The sequence below is a fragment of the Aedes aegypti genome, chromosome 1, assembly GCF_002204515.2.
Source record: "Aedes aegypti strain LVP_AGWG chromosome 1, AaegL5.0 Primary Assembly, whole genome shotgun sequence".
NCBI lineage: Eukaryota > Metazoa > Arthropoda > Insecta > Diptera > Culicidae > Aedes > Aedes aegypti.
Window position 1 is genome coordinate 242,662,493 of NC_035107.1, and position 22,596 is coordinate 242,685,088.

A 22,596-nucleotide genomic window follows, 5' to 3' on the forward strand; every position below is an offset into this window, starting at 1 on the left:
AGCGTTGCTGGATGAGGATGAAGGCCCCTCTTGAGGACTGCTGGAGAACAGTCAAAGCAGCCATTAACTACACTGCTGCCGAAAGCATTACCGGATACGTGGAACGAAGTTCAAGAATTGATTGATCAACAAGGAGTGCCATAAGGATTTGGAAGAGAAGAATGTGCCGCGGGCTGAAATGCTGCAGCATGATATGCGACAAAATGTGGGACGATACAGACTGAAGCGGAAACAGTAAACCCGCATTTTCCGGAACAAAAAGCGCCGCCTGGAAGAGGTGAAATGTAAGAGATGGAGTTGCTGTCGCGTTCTCGAGAAACGCGGAAGTTCTATCAGAAGCTTAACGCATCCCGTAAAGGCTTCATTCCGCGAGCCGAGATGTGCACGGATGGGAATGGGAGCTTCTTGGCAAACGGACGCGAACTGATCGAAAGGTGGAAACAGCACTACGATAAACACCTGAATGGCGCAGAGAACACAGGCACAGAAGGTCAAGACTGTGGAGACGATGGCTACGCCAGCACAGCGACAAGTGAACAAGGCGTTATATACCCAGTCTACAAAACGGGCAACAAACTGTAGTGTGAAAATTATCGTGCAATCACCGTCCTAAACGCCGCCTACAAAATGCTATCCCAGATTATTCGTCGTCTATCAGTTTATTGCAAACGAGTTCGTGGAAAGTTATCAAGCAGGTTTCATCAACGGCCGCTCGACAACGGACCAGATCTTTTCCGTGCGGAAGATCCTCCAGAAATGCCGTGAGGTCCCTACGCACCCCCTGTTCATCGATTTCAAAGCGGCATTTCTCGCAAGCTCACAAGATTAATGGTGCATTTTCATAAGCTGAAAACACTATTAAATCATGATATCATGAGTCATAATCTTGTTTTTGGATTCTGATTTCTATCAGTGTATTTTCGAGGTGCTTCATTCGACTACTCGGATCCTTGTTAACGGCTGATAACTTTTAGCAAAGCTAAATAATTGAAACACCTTTACTGGTTGGGGGTTGACAAACGAATGAATAATTTTATTTTCTATCGAATCCGACATCTAGATAGCGTAGATTGTTATGATCTATTGTACTTCAACATCCCGCCTCAATTGTTTAATTCTAGATCCCAGATCTGCTGGATCAGGTCTTGCAGGAATAAAATACTGGATATTGATATGCTTCATTCTACGGTGCTTCCTTGGTTTTTCACAGATGGCTATACATGGCTGATTGTCCTCATGGATGGTCACCGGTAAGATAACTTCCACATCGATCATCTTCAAGTGGTTTACCACCCACATCGCCTCGCAGCTAGCTTGGCAAAGAACCATAAACTCCGCTTCAGTGGTCGACAATGCCACCGAAGCCTGTTTCCTGGTAGCTCACGAGATTGTCGCATGCAGTTTCACCACGTACCCTGAGACAGAGCGCCGATCATTTGGATTGGAATTAGAAATAATTCTTGAACGGAAGAAATTGGAGCAATGTGCTCTGCAAATAAAAATCAATTTGATAAGTCACACAATTTTGTAAAATTACAGTTTTTAGCATCAATCGGATTGTTATCAAAATGTTCCCATATAAAGCTTTTGCCGTTTTTTTTTTGCAAAATTGGAGACTTTTAATAAGTTGAGTTGCGGTGAAAATTTCAGGTCAATTGGACCACTCAAATACGAGATTCAGACCTCCAACCTTGACCATTTTGTATGAAAAACGGGCCAGTACTGTACAGTGTACATCCTTTTCAAAAACTAATAGGATCGGCCATATCCGAATCAATTTTTTTTCTAGTTTTGTTTTAACAATTCCACCACTATTCCGATGTATACCTGACAATTCCCTCAATCAATTAAAAAAAGATGATTTACTCACCACAACTCGCCGCGGCACATCGTCCAGGTCGATCCGGGTGACGGTTTTGTTGGACTTCATCGCGTCGTTCAGATAGTCCAGTCCCGTCGCCAGGATGTTGTTGTTCCTGAGGTCGATCCTCTGCAGTGTAGCATTACCGCCAAACTCGATCACCTCGGCCATAACTTTGGCGCCATTGTCGGACAAGTGCGCCCCCTGCAGTCCCAAACTCGTCACGCTGCTGTTTGATTTCAGACTGCCCTTGATACTGCCCACAAAGTCATTGCACAGTAAATTACAGCCCACATTCAGGATCTCCAACGTGGACGTGTTCTCGATCAGGTCCGAAAACGACTGGGCCGAGTTCCGGGTGATTTCATTGTTCCACAGGACTAGAACTTGAAGGCCGCAGGGTGCATTCGGTGATTGATCGGCCTGCTGGGCTTCCCGGTTGGCGTTCGACTGCTGCCGTTCCAGCGTTCCGTTGCGAGCGGCGAACTTGGATTCGATGATCTTCAAACTACTCTTGGAATCGTTGGAATCGACCGAGGTTTCGCTGTTGAGGCTCTCCGAGCTAAACGAGCGCTCGTTCGGGAACGCTGGCGGTTGGCTGCCCCCCAGGAACGGACTGTCAAAGTCCGCCGACCCTGCACTGTCCAGGGATCGCGAGAGGGGTTTGTCTTTGAGCTCCCCTTCGACGATCTTCAACGGGATGGCGCCGAGATTTTCCGGAACACTGATCGACGTTATCACTTCTACACTGGGCACCGAAGGGACGCTTTCGATGACCGGCAACAGGGACGGAGGAGGAGGTATGGGTTCTTCGTCCTGTTCTTCCTGCTGTTTGGATTTTTCCAGCAGCAATTGTAGTTCGTCTTTTTTGTGAGTGGCTAAAGGCGTTACGGGTGCACTGTCATCGGTATCGGTTCTATCTTCCGCTTCTTTGGTGTCGCTTTGTTTCCTATTTGATGCATTGATACTCCTATCTACAAGCAGGTTCTCTTCGACTATTTTGAGATTTGAATCGTCGTAATCTGTGCAAACTTCCGGCGTGTCTTCATCCATCGGTTCTTCGGCCTTACTCGGGGTCGAGTTCTTCTTTGGAATATCCGTGTTCAGCCGAAGCTCCGGCATGGTGGCTTCGAACTCACTTAGTATACTGTCCTGTTTCGCTAACCGCGCCTTTTTCGGCCCTTTCACGTCCACTTCATCCCCGCCCAAGTCGAACGCCAGCTCTAAAGTCTGTTTCTCTCCTACATCATTTGCACTGCCTTCGACATCACTTGCACAATCAGTCCTACTGTTATCTGGATGATCGCAAACCACTAGGCCAGAATCAACTAGATTATCACCACTAATGTCACTGGTCGTTTCGCCTTCACCCCCGGCTTTCGTTGCTACCGCCGCCAAGTGTTCTCCCTCGCAGCTGCTGCTGCTCGATTCCAGCTTCTGTACTTCGGTGCCCACCACAATACCCCCGCTACTATCGCTATTCGTTTGTTCGGCTTCACTAGAAACACTACTATTAAGACCACTATCGTTATTTGTACTTTTCTCATGCAAATCTGAAGATTCTTCTAATGCTGCTGCTACCGGAGCCGCACTCGGTGGACTGGGTGGCGGTTCCTCTTCCTGACTTTCCACTGGCGGGGACAAACTCCCGACGACCACGGGAAGGGCTTCTCCCGATGGTGTGCGCACGGGTAAGGCCGGTGTTGGTGGCGGAGTCTTTGGGGTTTCGTCCGCCGGCATTGACAGGGGCGTTGGCGACATGGCAGCGGATAACGAGCTTTCGGATAGTTTTGGCGGATCCTGCGCTGGTTTGCACTGCTGCTGATGCTGAAGTCGTTGCTGTTGTGATGTTTTGCCATACGGATAGGGGAAGAAGTGCTTGTTGCTGTTGATGTTGTGCAGACTGCTGGACAGATCGGCGAAGCTGAACTCGCTCTTGCGCTTCGTTTCCTGCACGGTTTTGAAGTAGATTGACTGATCGATCAGTGCGTTCACAATGTATTCCACGCCCTTATCCTGTGGGGAAGATTAAAACATAAGTTAAATTGTAGGGTTTATCAGGAGATTTACAAATGTTTCAGCTGAAAAAGAGTATTTAGAGACTACCCAATAAAAATAGAGGCTTGCATAAAAAAGAGACCTAGTTTCTAAAAGTAGACACGCCACCAGCCCGGTATCACAACTTACCCCAATATTGTTGTTAGAAATATCCAACAGCTGAATGTAGTAGTTGGCCCTCAGCAGATTGGCAATATTCTTAGCGTCATCGCAGGTCAGCTGATTGTGTGCCAGCGATAGCTCCCGCAGCACAGTGTTCCTCTTCAGCAAGTTGCACAACGTGGCCAACGGGCGTTGACTGAGCTCGCAGTGTTCTAGCCTGAGGGTATGGAGGGCGGAAGAGTTCAGTGCTTTGGCCAAGTTCGACGCGTGGTGTTCGGATATTCCGGGACCCCGGGTAATGAGGACGTTCAACGCTTGGCTCTTTTTGACCATGTTGATGGCCGCCAGCCAGCTCTTGTTCGTCATGGCCAGATTATCGGAGATGTCCAGCTCGTTGGCCGCCTCGTAGTACTCGATCATGTCGAACAGCACGCTGGCACTGGTGTCGTCCAGGCCGGCATTGGAGAGATTAATACTGCGGTACTGGACACGTTTGAAGATTTCCTCCAGCGCTTCGCACGAACCGTGGCTGAGATTCTGGTCCTTGAGCGACAGTGACGGTACTCGCTGGTTTGCCGCTAGATCCAGCTTGGTGAGGTGCTCGGTGATGGCGGGTAGGGGTTCGGTGAAGTGTTTCGCACATGACGTCCGATACAGTTCGATGAGTTCCGGTACACTGATGATGGTAACTGAAAAACGAACGGAGTAAATAATCAGTATACTTGTTTTAATTATGAATCGTGGTTTACGGCCAACCAGCCGAGTGGAAGTTTAACAACTACCGAAAAGCTAAACATTACATATAATTTGCAATTGGATTAGATGGACAAATTGATGTGAAGATTTGCGAAAAAGTTACACGTCTTCTCAGTGAGAATCGAACTCACGACTCCCCGATCTCTAGTTGGGGCGCGTTAACCACTACGCCATGAGAGGACTCATGAACGCAGAAGTTAACCTGAATTCGATTTCAGCTCAATAATCACGTGGTCCTCTTTCGCAAAGTGCACCTCTTTCGGAAGAATTAGATGCCCATCCAAACACAACGCTTTCTATATATATCCAATGCCTAGCCCGAGAGCGCATTGTTTTTTATGTATAGGAATAGCACACTACACTAGCCAGCAAACTGCGCTGGCTGAGGTTTCTATTGTGTGGGCTTCCAATGGGTCGCGACGTTCTCAAACGACCGGTTACGGAACATGAGTCCGTTGCTCGATAAATACTTGTTTTAATTATGAATCGTGGTTTACGGCCAACCAGCCGAGTGGAAGTTTAACAACTACCGAAAAGCTAAACATTACATATAATTTGCAATTGGATTAGATGGACAAATTGATGTGAAGATTTGCGAAAAAGTTACACGTCTTCTCAGTGAGAATCGAACTCACGACTCCCCGATCTCTAGTTGGGGCGCGTTAACCACTACGCCATGAGAGGACTCATGAACGCAGAAGTTAACCTGAATTCGATTTCAGCTCAATAATCACGTGGTCCTCTTTCGCAAAGTGCACCTCTTTCGGAAGAATTAGATGCCCATCCAAACACAACGCTTTCTATATATATCCAATGCCTAGCCCGAGAGCGCATTGTTTTTTATGTATAGGAATAGCACACTACACTAGCCAGCAACTGCGCTGGCTGAGGTTTCTATTGTGTGGGCTTCCAATGGGTCGCGACGTTCTCAAACGACCGGTTACGGAACATGAGTCCGTTGCTCGATAAATACTTGTTTTAATTATGAATCGTGGTTTACGGCCAACCAGCCGAGTGGAAGTTTAACAACTACCGAAAAGCTAAACATTACATATAATTTGCAATTGGATTAGATGGACAAATTGATGTGAAGATTTGCGAAAAAGTTACACGTCTTCTCAGTGAGAATCGAACTCACGACTCCCCGATCTCTAGTTGGGGCGCGTTAACCACTACGCCATGAGAGGACTCATGAACGCAGAAGTTAACCTGAATTCGATTTCAGCTCAATAATCACGTGGTCCTCTTTCGCAAAGTGCACCTCTTTCGGAAGAATTAGATGCCCATCCAAACACAACGCTTTCTATATATATCCAATGCCTAGCTCGAGAGCGCATTGTTTTTTATGTATAGGAATAGCACACTACACTAGCCAGCAACTGCGCTGGCTGAGGTTTCTATTGTGTGGGCTTCCAATGGGTCGCGACGTTCTCAAACGACCGGTTACGGAACATGAGTCCGTTGCTCGATAAATACTTGTTTTAATTATGAATCGTGGTTTACGGCCAACCAGCCGAGTGGAAGTTTAACAACTACCGAAAAGCTAAACATTACATATAATTTGCAATTGGATTAGATGGACAAATTGATGTGAAGATTTGCGAAAAAGTTACACGTCTTCTCAGTGAGAATCGAACTCACGACTCCCCGATCTCTAGTTGGGGCGCGTTAACCACTACGCCATGAGAGGACTCATGAACGCAGAAGTTAACCTGAATTCGATTTCAGCTCAATAATCAGTATAATCTTTCTAAATTCGAAGTTAGTTTTCAGCCTCCCAGTTTTTATATAAAATTTCCCCCTTCTCAATTTACACCCGATTCTGTTTTCGCACGGTTTTTTTTTACACGGCCGTGCAAAAAAAATGTTTCCATACATTTTTTTTACGCCAAAACCTTATTTTTGCATGAAACGTCAAGAAATAGTGTTACTATTTTGCACGGTTTTCAATATTTTGAACAGAAAACATTTTTCGCACGGGATACGTACTGCCCATAAACGCATAACTGTCCCATGTGAACAGGAAATCCAGCAAACATGGGACTGACATGCGTTTATGGGCAGCGTATCCCGTGCAAAAACACAATCGGGTGTACTTCGTAGAATAGCAAAGTACCGTGAGGGCCCCTAACTCTGCGCAGCTCCTAACTCTGCGCACTTTTACCAAAATCCACCAAAATCTGGTAAATCATTTAAATTTTTGTTTAAAATTTGTTATCCATATATTGATACAATAGTAATAAAAAAGTACGTGAAGAATTTTCTTGACAAATTTTCGTTTATTACTTTAATAAAAAATAAAATAGCTTTAAAAATATTGAAAAACGTCCAAATTGACTGCCCGTTAGCAAAAATGCTAAGGGAGTACCTCATCACTTAAGTCATTTGAATCAAGTTAAAGAGAATATATTTCAGATTTTTAGTATGTAGGCACTAGTTTATTTATCGAGCAATCATCACTGGTAAAGTGCACCTTATTTTCTCTTCATTTTCTTATTCTTCTTAAGTGCGCATAGTAAGGAACCATTTTTCAACTATGTCCCTTACTATGCGCAGCAGTTATAAAACGTTATTTTCAACATACAATCAACCCTCCAGAGGTCGATATTGAAGGGAACCATCGACTTGTCGACACCATCGAGATATGGAATGGAAATGTTTTGGTAAATTGTTTAAGGGGATCATCATAGTAAGGGAAGATTAAAAAATGACGTCCAACATATTTTAAGGATTTCTACACTCCGTCCCCTCAATCCCCTGTCGCGATTTTAACAGTACCTAATGGATGCATTGTCACATTTTCGTAGACTCCTCCTTCCCTGAACGATGGACGTAATTTTTGAATGCTCCCTAACCATGCAATAGAATAATTTTGATTTTTTGTATAGTTTCATGAGTCAATATCGAGTAATGGAACATCGAGGTTTAATCGTATTTGCTATATAGAAACGCCAATAAAGTACTGTTATTGATCTGAAATATGAATCGTTCATTAATAACGTCATGCTTATACAGGGCGGCGATACTTGTCGATTGAGTGATGAACAATACATTAAGCATGGATATACCCTTTCGCTTAAACTATTCTTCGTATTTAGTAGGAATGTTCGGGTTTCACATATAACAAATCAGAACCAGGTTCTTATTAATTTTATTCAAAACTCGGACCCGAACCGAATAAAAGAAAATTTGGTTTTTATATTTTCTAGTGAAAATTCATAAACAGTCAAAGCTAATTTTCCTTTACACGCCAAGAAAGAATGCAAAAAAGATGTAGTTTGTACCCTTTTTGTATGTTGCTTTGGATTTTAGAAAACTAAGTTAATTACATGTTTTGGAAATCATATGATGATTTCGATTATTTTGAGAGTTCCACTTAATGGCATTCAGTAACAGTAATTATCATGGATTGAATTAAAGATAAAATTCACTTCACTTAATAAACTTCTATGTTAGAGACATTCCACGCTCCACTGGGGACGTAAAGCCGTATAAAGCAAGAAAATTAAGATTAATTCAGAGTTTGAATGCTAGTAATGCTTTTAGCAAAATACTTCAACTGTTATAAATAATGTATCGAGTGCGCAGAGTTAGGAACCTGAATGCGCAGAATATGGAGCATTGCAAAAATGAGTGCGCAGAGTTAGGAACACGGACACCCTTGAGAAAAATTAAAAATTTGCAATAAAAATCATTACTTAGTGAAGCTTTTATATTTTTTCCTTATACATGAAATCAATAAGTATTTGCTCCCAAAATTTCAGAGGATTGTGTTTTGTTTTCAATTAATTACAGCTGTTTGAAATTTAAAAATCCTTAAGTGCGCAGAGTATGGGGCCTTCACGGTAGTCAATTTTCATGTGAGCTACATGGCGACCGTGACAGGCCGGTTGGTAGCATGGTATGAGCTTTTTTCGTATATGAACGAAATTGACTTTAAACTTATATTTAAGTTGATTTCAAAATAAACTGCTAAAAGTCGCTTTCCACTTTTAGAGGTGGAATTATCAATAAATGGTTATCTACAAACAACATTGTCTTATTAGATATTCTGAAGCTTCTCGATAGCAACTTGAAAATTTCTCCACAAAAGCATGGAAGCTTCTTTACAATAGCTTGGGAGCTACTCCACAGCTAGTGAGCTTCTCCGCAGAATTTCGGAAATTCCCTACAGAAGCTTGGAAGTTTCCCAAAGAAGCTTGGAAGCTTCCCAAAGAAGCTTGGAAGCTTCCCAAAGAAGCTTGGAAGCTTCCCAAAGAAGCTTGGAAGCTTCCCAAAGAAGCTTGGAAGCATCCCAAAGAAGCTTGGAAGCTTCCCAAAGAAGCTTGGAAGCTTCCCAAAGAAGCTTGGAAGCTTCCCAAAGATGCTTGGAAGCTTCCCAAAGAATCTTGGAAGCTTCCCAAAGAAGCTTGGAAGCTTCCCAAAGAAGCTTGGAAGCTTCCCAAAGAAGCTTGGAAGCTTCCCAAAGAAGCTTGGAAGCTTCCCAAAGAAGCTTGGAAGCTTCCCAAAGAAGCTTGGAAGCTTCAAAAGAAGCTTGGAAGCTTCCCAAAGAAGCTTGGAAGCTTCCCAAAGAAGCTTGGAAGCTTCCCAAAGAAGCTTGGAAGCTTCTTCTAAGAAGCCTTTCAATAGTAAGCTTTTCTACAGAAGCTTTTGCACAAAAGCTTGAAAGTTTCTCCACATATAGTAAGCTTCTCTATAGAAGCTTCTCATTAAAAGGTCATAAGCTTCTCCTCATAAGTTCGGAAGCTTCTCGGCAGAAGTTTGGAAGCTTATCGGCAGAAGCTTGGAAGCTTCTCAGCAGAAGCTCGGAAGCTTGGAAGCTTCTCAGCAGAAGCTCGAAAGCTTCTCAGCAGAGGCTCGAAGCTTCTCAGCAGAAGCTCGGAAGCTTCTCAGCAGAAGCTCGGAAGCTTCTCAGCAGAAGCTCGGAAGCTTCTCAGCAGAAGCTCGGAAGCTTCTCAGCAGAAGCTTGGAAGCTTCTCAGCAAAAGCTTGGAAGCTTCTCAGCAGAAGCTATGGAGCTTCTCAGCAGAAGCTTGGAAGCTTCTCAGCAGAAGCTTGGAAGCTTCTCAGCAGAAGCTTGGAAGCTTCTCAGCAGAAGCTTGGAAGCTTCTCAGCAGAAGCTTGGAAGCTTTCTCAGCAGAAGCTTGGGAAGCTTCTCAGCAGAAGCTTGGAAGCTTCTCAGCAGAAGCTTGGAAGCTTCTCAGCAGAAGCTTGGAAGCTTCTCAGCAGAAGCTTGGAAGCTTCTCAGCAGAAGCTGGAAGCTTCTCAGCAGAAGCTTGGAAGCTTCTCAGCAGAAGCTGGGAAGCTTCTCAGCAGAAGCTTGGAAGCTTCTCAGCAGAAGCTTGGAAGCTTCTCAGCAGAAGCTTGGAAGCTTCTCAGCAGAAGCTTGGAAGCTTCTCAGCAGAAGCTTGGAAGCTTCTCAGCAGAAGCTTGGAAGCTTCTCAGCAGAAGCTTGGAAGCTTCTCAGCAGAAGCTTGGAAGCTTCTCAGCAGAAGCTTGGAAGCTTCTCAGCAGAAGCTTGGAAGCTTCTCAGCAGAAGCTTGGAAGCTTCTCAGCAGAAGCTTGGAAGCTTCTCAGCAGAAGCTTGGAAGCTTCTCAGCAGAAGCTTGGAAGCTTCTCAGCAAAAGCTTGGAAGCTTCTCAGCAAAGCTTGGAAGCTTCTCAGCAGAAGCTTGGAAGCTTCTCAGCAGAAGCTTGGAAGCTTCTCAGCAAAGCTTGGAAGCTTCTCAGCAAAGCTTGGAAGCTTCTCAGCAGAAGCTTGGAAGCTTCTCAGCAGAAGCTTGGAAGCTTCTCAGCAGAAGCTTGGAAGCTTCTCAGCAGAAGCTTGGAAGCTTCTCAGCAGAAAGCTTGGAAGCTTCTCAGCAGAAGCCTTGGAAGCTTCTCAGCAGAAGCTTGGAAGCTTCTCAGCAGAAGCTTGGAAGCTTCTCAGCAGAAGCTTGGAAGTCTCAAGGAAGCTTCTCAGCAGAAGCTTGGAAGCTTCTCAAGCAGAAGCTTTGGAAGCTTCTCAGCAGAAGCTTGGAAGCTTCTCAGCAGAAGCTTGGAAGCTTCTCAGCAGAAGCTTGGAAGCTTCTCAGCAGAAGCTTGGAAGCTTCTCAGCAGAAGCTTGGAAGCTTCTCAGCAGAAGCTTGGAAGCTTCTCAGCAGAAGCTTGGAAGCTTCTCAGCAGAAGCTTGGAAGCTTCTCAGCAGAAGCTTGGAAGCTTCTCAGCAGAAGCTTGGAAGCTTCTCAGCAGAAGCTTGGAAGCTTCTCAGCAGAAGCTTGGAAGCTTCTCAGCAGAAGCTTGGAAGCTTCTCAGCAGAAGCTTGGAAGCTTCTCAGCAGAAGCTTGGAAGCTTCTCAGCAGAAGCTTGGAAGCTTCTCAGCAGAAGCTTGGAAGCTTCTCAGCAGAAGCTGGGAAGCTTCTCAGCAGAAGCTTGGAAGCTTCTCAGCAGAAGCTTGGAAGCTTCTCAGCAGAAGCTTGGAAGCTTCTCAGCAGAAGCTTGGAAGCTTCTCAGCAGAAGCTTGGAAGGCTTCTCAGCAGAAGCTTGGAAGCTTCTCAGCAGAAGCTTGGAAGCTTCTCAGCAGAGCTTGGAAGCTTCTCAGCAGAAGCTTGGAAGCTTCTCAGCAGAAGCTTGGAAGCTTCTCAGCAGAAGCGGAAGCTTCTAGGAAGAAGCTTGGAAGCTTCTCAGCTGAAGCTTGGAAGCTTCTCAGCAAAAGCTTGGAAGCTTGGAAGCTTCTCAGCAAAAGCTTGGAAGCTTCTCAGCAAAAGCTTCTCAGCAAAAGCTTGGAAGCTTCTCAGCAAAAGCTTGGAAGCTTCTCAGCAGAAGCTTGGAAGCTGCTCAGCAGAAGCTTGGAAGCTTCTCAGCAGAAGCTTGGAAGCTTCTCAGCAGAAGCTTGGAAGCTGCTCAGCAGAAGCTTGGAAGCTTCTCAGCAGAAGCTTGGAAGCTTCTCAGCAGAAGCTTGGAAGCTTCTCAGCAGAAGCTTGGAAGCTTCTCAGCAGAAGCTTGGAAGCTTCTCAGCAGAAGCTTGGAAGCTTCTCAGCAGAAGCTTGGAAGCTTCTCAGCAGAAGCTTGGAAGCTTCTCAGCAGAAGCTTGGAAGCTTCTCAGCAGAAGCTTGGAAGCTTCTCAGCAGAAGCTTGGAAGCTTCTCAGCAGAAGCTTGGAAGCTTCTCAGCAGAAGCTTGGAAGCTTCTCAGCAGAAGCTTGGAAGCTTCTCAGCAGAAGCTTGGAAGCTTCTCAGCAGAAGCTTGGAAGCTTCTCAGCAGAAGCTTGGAAGCTTCTCAGCAGAAGCTTGGAAGCTTCTCAGCAGAAGCTTGGAAGCTTCTCAGCAGAAGCTTGGAAGCTTCTCAGCAGAAGCTTGGAAGCTTCTCAGCAGAAGCTTGGAAGCTTCTCAGCAGAAGCTTGGAAGCTTCTCAGCAGAAGCTTGGAAGCTTCTCAGCAGAAGCTTGGAAGCTTCTCAGCAGAAGCTTGGAAGCTTCTCAGCAGAAGCTTGGAAGCTTCTCAGCAGAAGCTTGGAAGCTTCTCAGCAGAAGCTTGGAAGCTTCTCAGCAGATGCTTGGAAGCTTCTCAGCAGAAGCTTGGAAGCTTCTTAGAAGAAGCTTGGAAGCTTCTCAGCAAAAGCTTGGAAGCTTCTCAGCTGAAGCTTGGAAGCTTCTCAGCAAAGCTTGGAAGCTTGGAAGCTTCTCAGCAAAAGCTTGGAAGCTTCTCAGCAAAAGCTTGGAAGCTTCTCAGCAGAAGCTTGGAAGCTTCTCAGCAGAAGCTTGGAAGCTTCTCAGCAGAAGCTTGGAAGCTTCTCAGCAGAAGCTTGGAAGCTTCTCAGCAGAAGCTTGGAAGCTTCTCAGCAGAAGCTGGGAAGCTTCTCAGCAGAAGCTTGGAAGCTTCTCAGCAGAAGCTTGGAAGCTTCTCAGCAGAAGCTTGGAAGCTTCTCAGCTTCTCAGCAGAAGCTTGGAAGCTTCTCAGCAGAAGCTTGGAAGCTTCTCAGCAGAAGCTTGGAAGCTTCTCAGCAGAAGCTTGGAAGCTTCTCAGCAGAAGCTTGGGAAGCTTCTCAGCAGAAGCTTGGGAAGCTTCTCAGCAGAAGCTGGAAGCTTCTCAGCAGAAGCTTGGAAGCTTCTCAGCAGAAGCTGGAAGCTTCTCAGCAGAAGCTTGGAAGCTTCTCAGCAGAAGCTTGGAAGCTTCTCAGCAGAAGCTTGGAAGCTTCTCAGCAGAAGCTTGGAAGCTTCTCAGCAGAAGCTTGGAAGCTTCTCAGCAGAAGCTTGGAAGCTTCTCAGCAGAAGCTTGGAAGCTTCTCAGCAGAAGCTTGGAAGCTTCTCAGCAGAAGCTTGGAAGCTTCTCAGCAGAAGCTTGGAAGCTTCTCAGCAGAAGCTTGGAAGCTTCTCAGCAGAAGCTTGGAAGCTTCTCAGCAGAAGCTTGGAAGCTTCTCAGCAAGAAGCTTGGAAGCTTCTCAGCAGAAGCTTGGAAGCTTCTCAGCAGAAGCTTGGAAGCTTCTCAGCAGAAGCTTGGAAGCTTCTCAGCAGAAGCTTGGAAGCTTCTCAGCAGAAGCTTGGAAGCTTCTCAGCAGAAGCTTGGAAGCTTCTCAGCAGAAGCTTGGAAGCTTCTCAGCAGAAGCTTGGAAGCTTCTCAGCAGAAGCTTGGAAGCTTCTCAGCAGAAGCTTGGAAGCTTCTCAGCAGAAGCTTGGAAGCTTCTCAGCAGAAGCTTGGAAGCTTCTCAGCAGAAGCTTGGAAGCTTCTCAGCAGAAGCTTGGAAGCTTCTCAGCAGAAGCTTGGAAGCTTCTCAGCAGAAGCTTGGAAGCTTCTCAGCAGAAGCTTGGAAGCTTCTCAGCAGAAGCTTGGAAGCTTCTCAGCAGAAGCTTGGAAGCTTCTCAGCAGAAGCTTGGAAGCTTCTCAGCAGAAGCTTGGAAGCTTCTCAGCAGAAGCTTGGAAGCTTCTCAGCAGAAGCTTGGAAGCTTCTCAGCAGAAGCTTGGAAGCTTCTCAGCAGAAGCTTGGAAGCTCTCAGCAGAAGCTTGGAAGCTTCTCAAGCAGAAGCTTGGAAGCTTCTCAGCAGAAGCTTGGAAGCTTCTCAGCAGAAGCTTGGAAGCTTCTCAGCAGAGAGCGTTGGAAGCTTCTCAGCAGAAGCTTGGAAGCTTCTCAGCAGAAGCTGGGAAGCTTTCTCAGCAGAAGCTTGGAAGCTTCTCAGCAGAAAGCTTTGGAAGCTTTCTCAGCAGAAGCTTGGAAGCTTCTCAGCAGAAGCTTGGAAGCTTCTCAGCAGAAGCTTGGAAGCTTCTCAGCAGAAGCTTGGAAGCTTCTCAGCAGATGCTTGGAAGCTTCTCAGCAGAAGCTTGGAAGCTTCTCAGCAGAAGCTTGGAAGCTTCTCAGCAAAAAGCTTGGAAGCTTCTCAGCTGAAGCTTGGAAGCTTCTCAGCATGAGCTTGGAAGCTTCTCCAAGCTTGGAAAAGCTTCTCAGCAAGAAGCTTGGAAGCTTCTCAGCAAAAGCTTGGAAGCTTCTCAGCAAAAGCCTTGGAAGCTTCTCAGCAAAAAGCTTGGAAGCTTTCTCAGCAAAAGCTTGGAAGCTTCTCAGCAGAAGCTTGGAAGCTTCTCAGCAAAAGCTTGGAAGCTTCTCAGCAGAAGCTTGGAAGCTTCTCAGCAGAAAGCTTGGAAGCTTCTCAGCAGAAGCTTGGAAGCTTCTCAGCAGAAGCTTGGAAGCTGCTCAGCAGAAGCTTGGAAGCTTCTCAGCAGAAGCTTGGAAGCTGCTCAGCAGAAGCTTGGAAGCTCTCAGCAGAAGCTTGGAAGCTTCTCAGCAGAAGCTTGGAAGCTTCTCAGCAGAAGCTTGGAAGCTTCTCAGCAGAAGCTTGGAAGCTTCCAGCAGAAGCTTGGAAGCTGCACAGCAGAAGCTTGGAAGCTTCTCAGCAGAAGCTTGGAAGCTTCTCAGCAGCAGAAGCTTGGAAGCTTCTCAGCAGAAGCTTGGAAGCTTCTCAGCAGAAGCTTGGAAGCTTCTCAGCAGAAGCTTGGAAGCTTCTCAGCAGAAGCTTGGAAGCTTCTCAGCAGAAGCTTGGAAGCTTCTCAGCAGCTGGAAGCTTCAGCAGAAGCTTGGAAGCTTCTCAGCAGAAGCTTGGAAGCTTCTCAGCAGAAGCTTGGAAGCTTCTCAGCAGAAGCTTGGAAGCTTCTCAGCAGAACTGGAGCTTCTCAGAGATTGAAGCTTCTCAGCAGAAGCTTGGAAGCTCTCAGCAGAAGCTTGGACCAAAGCCTTCTCAGCAGAAGCTTGGAAGCTTCTCAGCAGAAGCTTGGAAGCTTCTCAGCAGAAGCTTGGAAGCTTCTCAGCAGAAAGCTTGGGAAGCTTCTCAGCAGAAGCTTGGAAGCTTCTCAAGCAGAAGCTAGGAAGCTTCTCAGCAGAAGCTTGGAAGCTTCTCAGCAGAAGCTTGGAAGCTTCTCAGCAGAAGCTTGGAAGCTTCTCAGCAGAAGCTTGAAAGCTTCGCAGCAGAAGCTTGGAAGCTTCGCAGCAAAAGCTTGGAAGCTTCGCAGCAGAAGCTTGGAAGCTTCGCAGCAGAAGCTTGGAAGGTTTTCAGCAGAAGCTTGGAAGCTTTTCAGCAGAAGCTTGGACGCTTCTGAACAGAAGCTAGGAAAATTTTTAACAGAAGCATTGCAGCTTCTTCTTAGAAACTTCTCAGCAGAAGCTTGGAAGATTTTTCGCAGAAACTGGGAAGCTTCTTCGCAGAAACGGGGAAGCTTTTCCGCAGAAGCTGGGAAGCTTCTCCGCAAAAGCTGGGAAACTTCTCAACAAAAACATTTAAGCTTTTCAGCAGAAGCTTGGAAGCTTTTTAGCAGAAGCTGAGAAGCTTCTATCCGCAAAAGCTGGGAAAATTCTACACAGAAGCTGGGAAGCTTCTCCACAAAAGCTTTTAAGCTTTTCAGCAGAAGCTTGGAAGCTTTTGAGCAGAAGCTTGGAAACATTTTAACAGAAGAATGGCAGCTTCTACTTAGAAGCTTCTTCGCAAAAGCTTGGAAGCTTCTTCGCAGAAAGTGGGAAGCTTCTTTGCAGAAACTGGGAAGCTTCTTTGCAGAAACTGGGAAGCTTCTTTGCAGAAACTGGGAAGCGTCTCCGCAGAAGCTGGGAAGCTTCTCCGCAGAAGCTGAGAAGCTTCTCCGCAGAAGCTGGGAAGCTTCTCCGCAAAAGCTGGGAAACTTCTACACAGAAGCTGGGAAGCTTCTCCACAAAAGCTTTTAAGCTTTTCAGCAGAAACTTGGAAGCTTTCTAGCAGAAGCTTGGAAGCTTCTTAGCGGAAGCTAGGAAACATTTTAACAGAAGAATGGCAGCTTCTCCTTAGAAGCTTCTTCGCAGAAGCTTGGAAGCTTCTTCGCTGAAACTTTGAAGCTTCTCAGCAGAAACTGGGGAGCTTCTTTGCAGAAACTGGGAAGCGTCTCCGCAGAAGCTGGAAAGTTTCTCCGCAGAAGCTGGGAAACTTCTACACAGAAGTTGAAGCTTCCCAACTTTTAAGCTTTTCAGCAGAAACTTGGGAGCTTTTTAGCAGAAGCTTGGACGCTTCTGAGCAGAAACTAGGAAACTTTTTAACAGAAGAATGTAAGTTTCTTCGCAGAAACTTGGAAGATTATCCACAAAAGCTTGGAAGCTTCTCCACAGAACCTTGGAAGCTTTTCAACGGAAGCTATGAAGCTTGGAAGCTATTTAGCAGAAACTAGGAAACTTTTTTACATAAGCTCGGAAGCTTCTACACAGAAGCTCGGAAGCTTTTACACAGAAGCTCGGAAGCTTCTACACAGAAGCTAGGAAGCTTCTACACAGAAACTAGGAAGCTTCTACACAGAAGCTAGGAAGCTTCTTCACAGAAGCTGATAAGCTACAGTAGATATTTGGAGCTTCTCGGCTGTAACTTGTGAGTTTCTCCATAAAAGCTCGAAAGCTTGTCCATTGAAGCCTGAGAGCTTCTTCACAGAAATTAGAAACTTTGCCTATGAAACTTAGAAGCATTTCTGATTATGCTTGAAAGCTTGTCTACAGCAGGCTTGGGAACTGTGACCACTTTTTACCACAGTTCATCGATTTTGCCAGTCAACCAAAACACAAAGCAGCAGCAGCATCAATACTATCAGGCGTTGCGCTGCCAACGGTTCACACACTGCATGAATATTTTTGTATCTCCACTATGATCGTTTTCGGGCAGCCATCTCGAGGTGAATGATTGGAAAAAATGTTAAACAATTCAATCGCTAATATTTCGCTTGTGTTTTCAACTAATTGAAATCTATTAGCGCTAATAGCAAGAGCATAATCATTCCGTTGCGAAACATATAAACAAGTTCAATTTCATGCTGCCTTCATCGAGCAAAAATGCAAAACCTCGAAAACCGGGAAAATTGTGTCACCGCTGTGCTCGAGTCATTTCGCATTGGGGTTTGAAACAACATTGGGAAGAAAAAGATTACAGTTTTGAAAAGCCGTCACATTTTTTTTTTGTTTTGAACGGTCATGGTTTGCTTTGGATTTTGATGGTCGTGTAGAAAAAGGTGAATGTCGAGGTGGTAAATGTTTGCTTCAGTACATTTCCCATCCCTGGTCTACAGAAGCTTGAGCGCTTGTATACAGAGGCTTGGAAGGTTTTTTTAATGATGTTTGGAAGCTTATACACAGAAGCTTTCTCCTAGACGTTTGGAAGCTGCTCCACAACAGCCTCAATGCCTATCTACTACAGAAACAACCAAGCTTCTCCACAGATGCTTGGAAGCTTCTCAAAAGATAAAAAAAGCATCTCGGTAAAAGAATCCTCTAAAGACCTCATAGGAAATTTGTTGAGAATTGTAGCGCATAAACCCTTCCGGGTATCACGTGTATGCTTCTAATAATATCATCAGAAAACTGTTTAGAATCTTGCGATCAGTTCGACAAGAATCCTATCAATTATTTTCAGTAGACCTTGTATGCAATTGACCATCAATCTTGAAACAAATCGGATAATGTTTTTTTTTTTTCAGGAATGCGCCATAAAATATAAAGAATAAAGGATGTTCAAGTGATGTTGAATAGAGTCCACTAAGGAATTGCATATGAATTCGCGTTAATTCTACCAGGAACATCGGGAAGCTGGACATGGCTATCACTTGGGAACTCTGAAGTCTTTCAGAAAAATCGGAAAGCAACGCCCAAGACTTTGAAGAATCCGACTTCGCCATGGAACTACGCTGTATCTAATCATGACCTAGAAATCCAAAACATTCATCTCGTGTCATGGTTTTGGACCACCCTAATAACTACAAACGCATGTAACGACAATGAGAATCAATCATTACTGCGATGCTAGACTTCATTGTTCACGGTGAGAAAATGGCATTGAACACAACACTGCACCGATTTGCATAACAGTCACATGTTTGCATAATTACTCGAAACTACTAAGCTACACTCACAGAAATAAAATGACGCAAATACGTACCACACGCCCACGGATCGATCGGCTCCAGGTAGCCGGTGATGAGCTGCGCATCCTTCGGGAACGAAACGCGCCGCGCACTTTCGCCGCTCCGTTCGCCCATTTTGTACTTTTTCAAGCTGCTCTGCAGTTGCGGCGATGAGGACGAACCGCGATTGTGGTACACGAATGTCGCCGCCCGGATCGCCTCCGGATCACCGCCACCGGACTTTACGATTTCCGGCTCGCCAATGGCGGAATCATCCATTTTCGATGGGGGCGACGGCGGCACTTCCGCTCGAACTTGAGAAGGCGAAACTGCAGTTGGTGCGGAGGTGGGTTGCTGTTGGTCCACTGCCAGCGGCGAGGCGGAAGGTGACGACGAGGTCGAGGACGCAGCTGAGGCACCCGACGACGGAGGCGAGCCCGATGAAGGGGAGGAGGACGATGCAGATGAAGAGGACGTTACGGATGAGGACAATGTTTTTGCGGTGGGTGGAAAGATTTGTACTATCTCGATCGGTGCTTGCCTTTGCTCTTCGGACGATTTGCTGCTGGGGGAATTCTCCGGGGTGCTGGTTACCAATGTGATCGTCGCTCCGGATGATGGTAAGGGTGGCAGAGTGCTTTCGATGGCACTCAACTCGCTCTCTGGCACCCGCTGGTCGTTGCTGGGACTGGTATTGTTGCCTCCTATTGCTGTACTACTGTCGTTATTGTTGTTCAACGGTTTATTGCTACTGGAAACGTTCAAGGCGCCTTCGGTACTGCTAGTGTTAACAGATTCATCGTATTCTTCGGATGAGGACGGAGTCGACAGTGAGGACGAGGACTGGATCGGAAAGAGATTCCGGGATTCTGGTTGTTGTAATGGTAGGTCAGTTGCAACGTGCGCTGCCACCGGTGCTAGAGTCGGCTGCTGCTGCTGTTGCTGGCGATGGATCTGCTCCGGAGTCAGATCCGCGACTAAAGCCACCGTGCTGGCTTCAGAGGAATCTAAGGATACCGTAGCATCTTCGCGGGTGTTCGTCATCGCCTTCGTTGTAGTCGTCGTCTTCGCTGAGTCTCGCACCGCCTCTTCCGGATGTGATTCGGGCCCATCTTCACCGGTGCTAGTGCGGGACGATGGCGACAGTGACGAAACCGTGGTTGGCGATGACGACGAAGAAGCCGAAATTTCGACCAGCGTCGATTCTTCCTCCTCTTCCGCACCGAGGATCGATGACAATAATGATGATGATGCTGTGGTGGTGGTTGTTGTAGTTGATGCTGTTGTTTGAGCGGCCACCTCCGTTGGATCAATGCTCATTTTTTGCTGCCTTGTGCCTTCTGTGTACCCTGGGCCTATCTCAACTTTTCACTCTCGTTCTGTTCATTCACTTTGCCGTCTGCCTTCGGATAAAGCTGGTTGGTGTGCACGTTTTGTTCGTCGTCGTCGTCCTCGCTCGCTGGCTCGCTCTGTTTACGTTTCGGTCTGTGTTTTGCCTGTTAATTATAGAAACCAGAAATAGATAAAAATAAAAGCGTCAATCATATGTGCGGCTATTGATGTTGGCGATGGGGCTATATGTGGGACAGTTGAGTTGAGTTTCTGTTGATAATGATGTGTTTAGTAATTACAAAGATGTTCTGAGGAGATAGAATATCGTAAATTGTGTAGCTGACAGAGAGTATGCTGAGTTCGCTAGGATTCAAAATAATAACTATCATATGGTTTGGTCAAAGCTTCTAAGGCTTTTTGGTACCGTACGCCATTTCAACATGCTAAATTCTGTCAAAAATCGGCTGTTCGATATTTTTTACAACTGTTTTGCACTAGACGCAAGATAAAAAATTTGTTTGTGTAGGAAAAAAGTTGAAATGTGAAAATTGTATAACGGTACCGAATTACATGTAAGCCAATGGTACAGGTTTAGGGCGCCATTCACCGCTCATACTTAGTATAAGGCCCTATATACAGCACTAGTTGGAATTGATTTACTTTCATTAGCAGGTTGTATTATTTGTACTATAGTACGACTACATATTAAACTGTGGCAGCTAAGAAGCAATTTTCGATCAGCCATAACAAGATCATTGTTAAATTCATGTTTTCCGCCTCAAACAGTCTAAAATTATTTTTTTTTTTCTAAATAAATAAGATAAAATTATATGAATTTCATTTTGATACAATCCATTATGGTATTATAATACATGCTGGTGACTTTTATGACGAAAAGTTGTTCAAATTAATCAAAATAATTCAATGAGCGGTGAATGGCGTCTTACGGTACATGGATTTGATTTTACAGATTTGTTTTTACAGTTGAGCGCCTGAACTCTATTTTCCCTTTCCCTTTTGAATTTTCCAATTTATAAAAAATAATTAGAATTATATTACAATCTTCTATTCCATAACACATGGATTTGATTTCCTTACCATTATATTTTCATTCTTATTTCGGTTCCCATTTTCATTCCCATTTTAATTCTTACCACTTTCTATTTCAATTCCATCTCACGTTCATTCCATTCTAACGACATTCGCATTCCTATGCCCATTGCCGTCCCTATTTTCATTCTCTTTCTAGATCTTAGCGTTTCGGAATCTAAATTTTCACCTGTTCAAATCTAAAAAAAACTTCTTGGAATTATGTTCCCATAGTTGACCTAACCTACTAGTCGATTTCCAAGCAATTGTATTTAATGAGTTAGGTATATAATTTATAAGTTTTTTTTTGTTCAATAACAAAGTTGGGAAACTATTGGCTTTTAAGAAAATTCGTAAATTCGCTCCGAAATTGCAGTTTCTGAAACATTCTTAAAACAAATCAGAAATCAAGGATGGTCCAAATTTGTTATAAACATATGAACAATTATTATTGTTTTATGGCTATATCGGTCATTGCGACTCAAATGTAAAGGGAGTCTATAGAAGCAAATGATGGAAACGAATAGGTGCATAGGCGTCGCAAGGGAGCGACAAGATTGAAATTTAATTAGGTGGTGAAAATTGAACAAGCCATTTTAAAGTCAGTAAGCATCGAAGCGTCCTGTATTTTGCCTAGCTTCTCTACTGGAAAAGGGTTGACTCAAAGCTTTGAGCTTTGCTACCAACATATGAACATGAGAATACAATTTATAATATGACGAAACGAGTGCTGTAAATTCAATTAAATATGGACTTCTCAAACTTAAGCATATAACTAAAACATTGGTAATTATCTTTATTGTTTAGTGCAATACTTATACTGCCCATAATCGCATAACAGTCCCATGTCGACTTTTGACCGATTTGCGTTTTTAGCATAAATCAACTCAACATCGTCAGAAGATCGATAAAAACTGCTAAAAAAGTAGCCTTTGTTCCTAACTTGTACAAAAACAAACCCCATTTGTGTTGTCCCATCTTGAAAATATTCGCATAACAGTCACATCAAAGTCCGTAGCCCGATCACTGCTCAGAATGGGTACCACTTCTAGTACTACATGTGTAGCGAAGTAAAGGGAAATCAATTATACAGTGAAACCTCCATGAGTCGATGTTCTATGTCTTAATATAGACTCATGGAACCATACTTAAACAAAATTTCATGGTAACTATGATGATTCGCTCAAACAGTTTTCCAAAGCATTTCTGTTCCATGACTCGATGTTTCCATGAGTCTATGATTCCTTCAGATATCGACTCATGGAGGTTTGACTGTATTTAATACACACTTGCTTACGACATTGTAAATGTCATGTATTCACGTTGTTTCGAAAATATTTTTAAATTAGTGGATATCACACATAATTATGTATTTTCAATTACGATGCATTACAAATTTTTATTTTAAATAAGGCTTATACAAATATTAATCTTCTTTTATGTCCGTAGGTAACCATTTGGATGGTAAGAGGGGAATAAAAACAAATGAGCAACAAAAAATAAAATAAAATAAAGTTCATTTTACATTTTTTATTTAAATTTTGTAATGATTCTTTGCTGGTGCTCAGGAAAATCGAACTAAAACTTAGTTTTGCTTTTTTGGATAACTGGTAAAATTGACTTAAGGAGTACTTGCTTGTAAATGTGCAAAATAAAAACTTTTCAGTGCAAAAGCAAGATTTCAATATAAAAACAATCAGCAACCTGCTTCATCTGCTAATTGGGAGAATACAGAAAGACTTTGGCTCGGCACATCCCACGAGCCACAGTATTTTAGATCTGCGGTCAAGGCTTACAGAAGTTGCCTGAAAAATTTGTTTTGTCATTCTGGATCTCCCATATAACAGATTAGCTAGGTTGTTCTGGAACATCTCGAGTCATTTCCATCGGATTCCATTTCCGCATTATCCAAAAGATGATCATCTGGGTCTTTCATGACTGGGACTCATGACTGTAAGCGCGTTCCACATCATAACGTGTGTTTTGAGAAATCCTTCAATCCGATGTTTTTTTTTATCTGGTGATTCATCTATGGACATAC

At 44.5% G+C, this 22,596-nt stretch overlaps 1 protein-coding gene across 3 annotated transcripts in view; it reads right to left on the reverse strand.

The window, feature by feature from the left end:
* Positions 1-22,596, reverse strand: part of LOC5563615 (serine-rich adhesin for platelets) — a 116,329-nt gene that overhangs the window by 9,479 nt on the left and 84,254 nt on the right. For all 3 annotated transcript variants that reach the window (XM_021837368.1, XM_021837366.1, XM_021837367.1), the window contains exons 3-5: positions 18,170-19,630; positions 4,049-4,710; positions 1,871-3,877 (exon numbers count right to left, since the gene is read on the reverse strand). In XM_021837368.1, coding sequence (XP_021693060.1) covers positions 1,871-3,877; positions 4,049-4,710; positions 18,170-19,454 — 3,954 coding nt within the window. In that variant the 5' untranslated portion in view covers positions 19,455-19,630. The remainder of the gene's footprint in view (positions 1-1,870; positions 3,878-4,048; positions 4,711-18,169; positions 19,631-22,596) is intronic.